Raw genomic sequence first — 1,767 nt, 5'->3', positions numbered from 1 at the left:
CACACATGTATGTTATCTAGAATATATATTTATATGTTTGTAGGTTTGTATATATATATATCTCCCGACATCTATCAATTTAGCTTGTAAGTGTGGAGCACTTCCATTGTACATTGTACGTTCATGTAGCATCTTGTTAGTCTTTCTATATATATATCATTTTGTTACTGTCTATATAAAAACATAATGACATCGCACTCTCGGTGTCTCTAAAGAGTAAATATGGAGAAGAAATGGAAGATGTCAAAGGCGGATGGATGCAGCCATTCATCACTGTCATCTTCGTCTTCATCATCGTCATCAGCGCTCTATCGAAGCTCATCACTGAAATCATTCTCAACCAAAACCACTTCAAAGTCATCATCTAAATCATCTCAATCTCTTCCCAGAGCTAAATCTGCAAACTTCACCAGCAAATGCAGCAGCTTCACCAAAGAGCACAAGTCAAGATTCTACATTCTCAAGCGTTGCATCACCATGCTCGTTTCCTGGAAAAAGCATCACGACGATTCTTAGATCTTAATTGTTTTCGTTAGCATCTACATTATATCAAACTTTTGTTCAAAGTGGCTTTTGATTCGACAACTAGTTTCCGTGATGAGAGCTTAATGGTCGGGACATAAAGCATAAATCAAGCGGTCCCAGTTTCATATCCGGACATTATGTCCATTATCTACGGTTTACTTGGCCATGGGACGGGTCGGTTGAGGACCCTGGTTGTGAGTTACCCTTGATTCAATGACTATTAATTGATATCTACTATGTTTAAGTTGCAACTTCATACCTTTTGGAGTTATTAAATAATTGTGGACCGTTTTAATATAGTTTCATGTTTTTTTTTTTAATATGTGTCCCACCCACATTTTTTTTGTATGTGTGGTCTTAAAAAAATTATAATCAATGTCAAGTTGTGTACATTTTGATTTTAATGCAACGAGTATAAATACAAAAATATAAGTTCAAATTAAATATAATGTTTCTAAAAGCTGAGTGACTCCCTAACAAACCCTACCATGCTTTGTGTGTCTTTTTAAGGACATAAAAATCACATGGTGAGTAAACCAAAAAGATGAAAAATAATTTAATAGACCGATCGACAATCTGCAAAATTTTACTATATAAGTTTTAACGGACTAAGGAAATACTGTCATTGATAGAACCCATATGTAAAACAGGACATTCATGTAGGGTATAAGGAGACACATGGAATAACAGTGTAAGAAATAACACAATAATTTAAGTTGCCCCACTTTTTGTATCAACTGAAATTATAGGAATTCTTTTTTTCTATTATGATATAATGCAATGATTATAGATTTAAGTTCGTTATAGAGATTTAACTGGTAAGATATAATTTAAACTCCATCTCTATCTATCTATCTATCTATCTATCTATCTATATATAGAGGTGGTAATGATAAGGTTTAAAAAATAATAAGCCCTAATGGGGTTCTGATAGTGGAGAAAATTATGGAAATGTGAATGATAAAACCTGTTTTTTCGCATTTCATTCCCTCATTTGTTTATATGTACATCACCTAAAACAATACAAGTGATATGTGCTTCTTGTGATCATCTCATTAGGAATGATCCTCCATTAATCCCTTACACACATACATAAGTTGATCGAGTATGATAAAATAAAACAAAGATTTTTAGTGTCTGAAGTGTTTTGGACCATTGGTGCATTAATCCATTGGTTATTGTTAACATGGTGATACAATTACTATTGTTGGTAATAAGAAGTTATATAACTCTAGAGAGTAA

At 32.9% G+C, this 1,767-nt stretch overlaps 1 protein-coding gene across 1 annotated transcript; it reads left to right on the top strand.

Annotated features, from left to right (window-relative positions):
* Positions 1–222: 222 nt before the first annotated feature.
* On the top strand, positions 223–516 carry LOC110932958 (uncharacterized protein C553.10). The gene has a single exon (XM_022176208.1). The coding sequence runs from the start codon at positions 223–225 to the stop codon at positions 514–516; it is 294 nt and encodes a 97-aa protein (XP_022031900.1).
* Positions 517–1,767: the final 1,251 nt, after the last annotated feature.

The sequence above is a fragment of the Helianthus annuus genome, chromosome 4, assembly GCF_002127325.2.
Source record: "Helianthus annuus cultivar XRQ/B chromosome 4, HanXRQr2.0-SUNRISE, whole genome shotgun sequence".
NCBI classification, from domain to species: domain Eukaryota; kingdom Viridiplantae; phylum Streptophyta; class Magnoliopsida; order Asterales; family Asteraceae; genus Helianthus; species Helianthus annuus.
The sequence above is the reverse complement of the archived record's forward strand: the minus strand, read 5'-3'. Positions and strand labels throughout refer to the sequence as shown.

Bases quoted from the DNA above. Each gene is read 5' to 3' on its own strand.
- LOC110932958 (XM_022176208.1), top strand. From the start codon at position 223: ATGGAGAAGAAATGGAAGATGTCAAAGGCGGATGGATGCAGCCATTCA.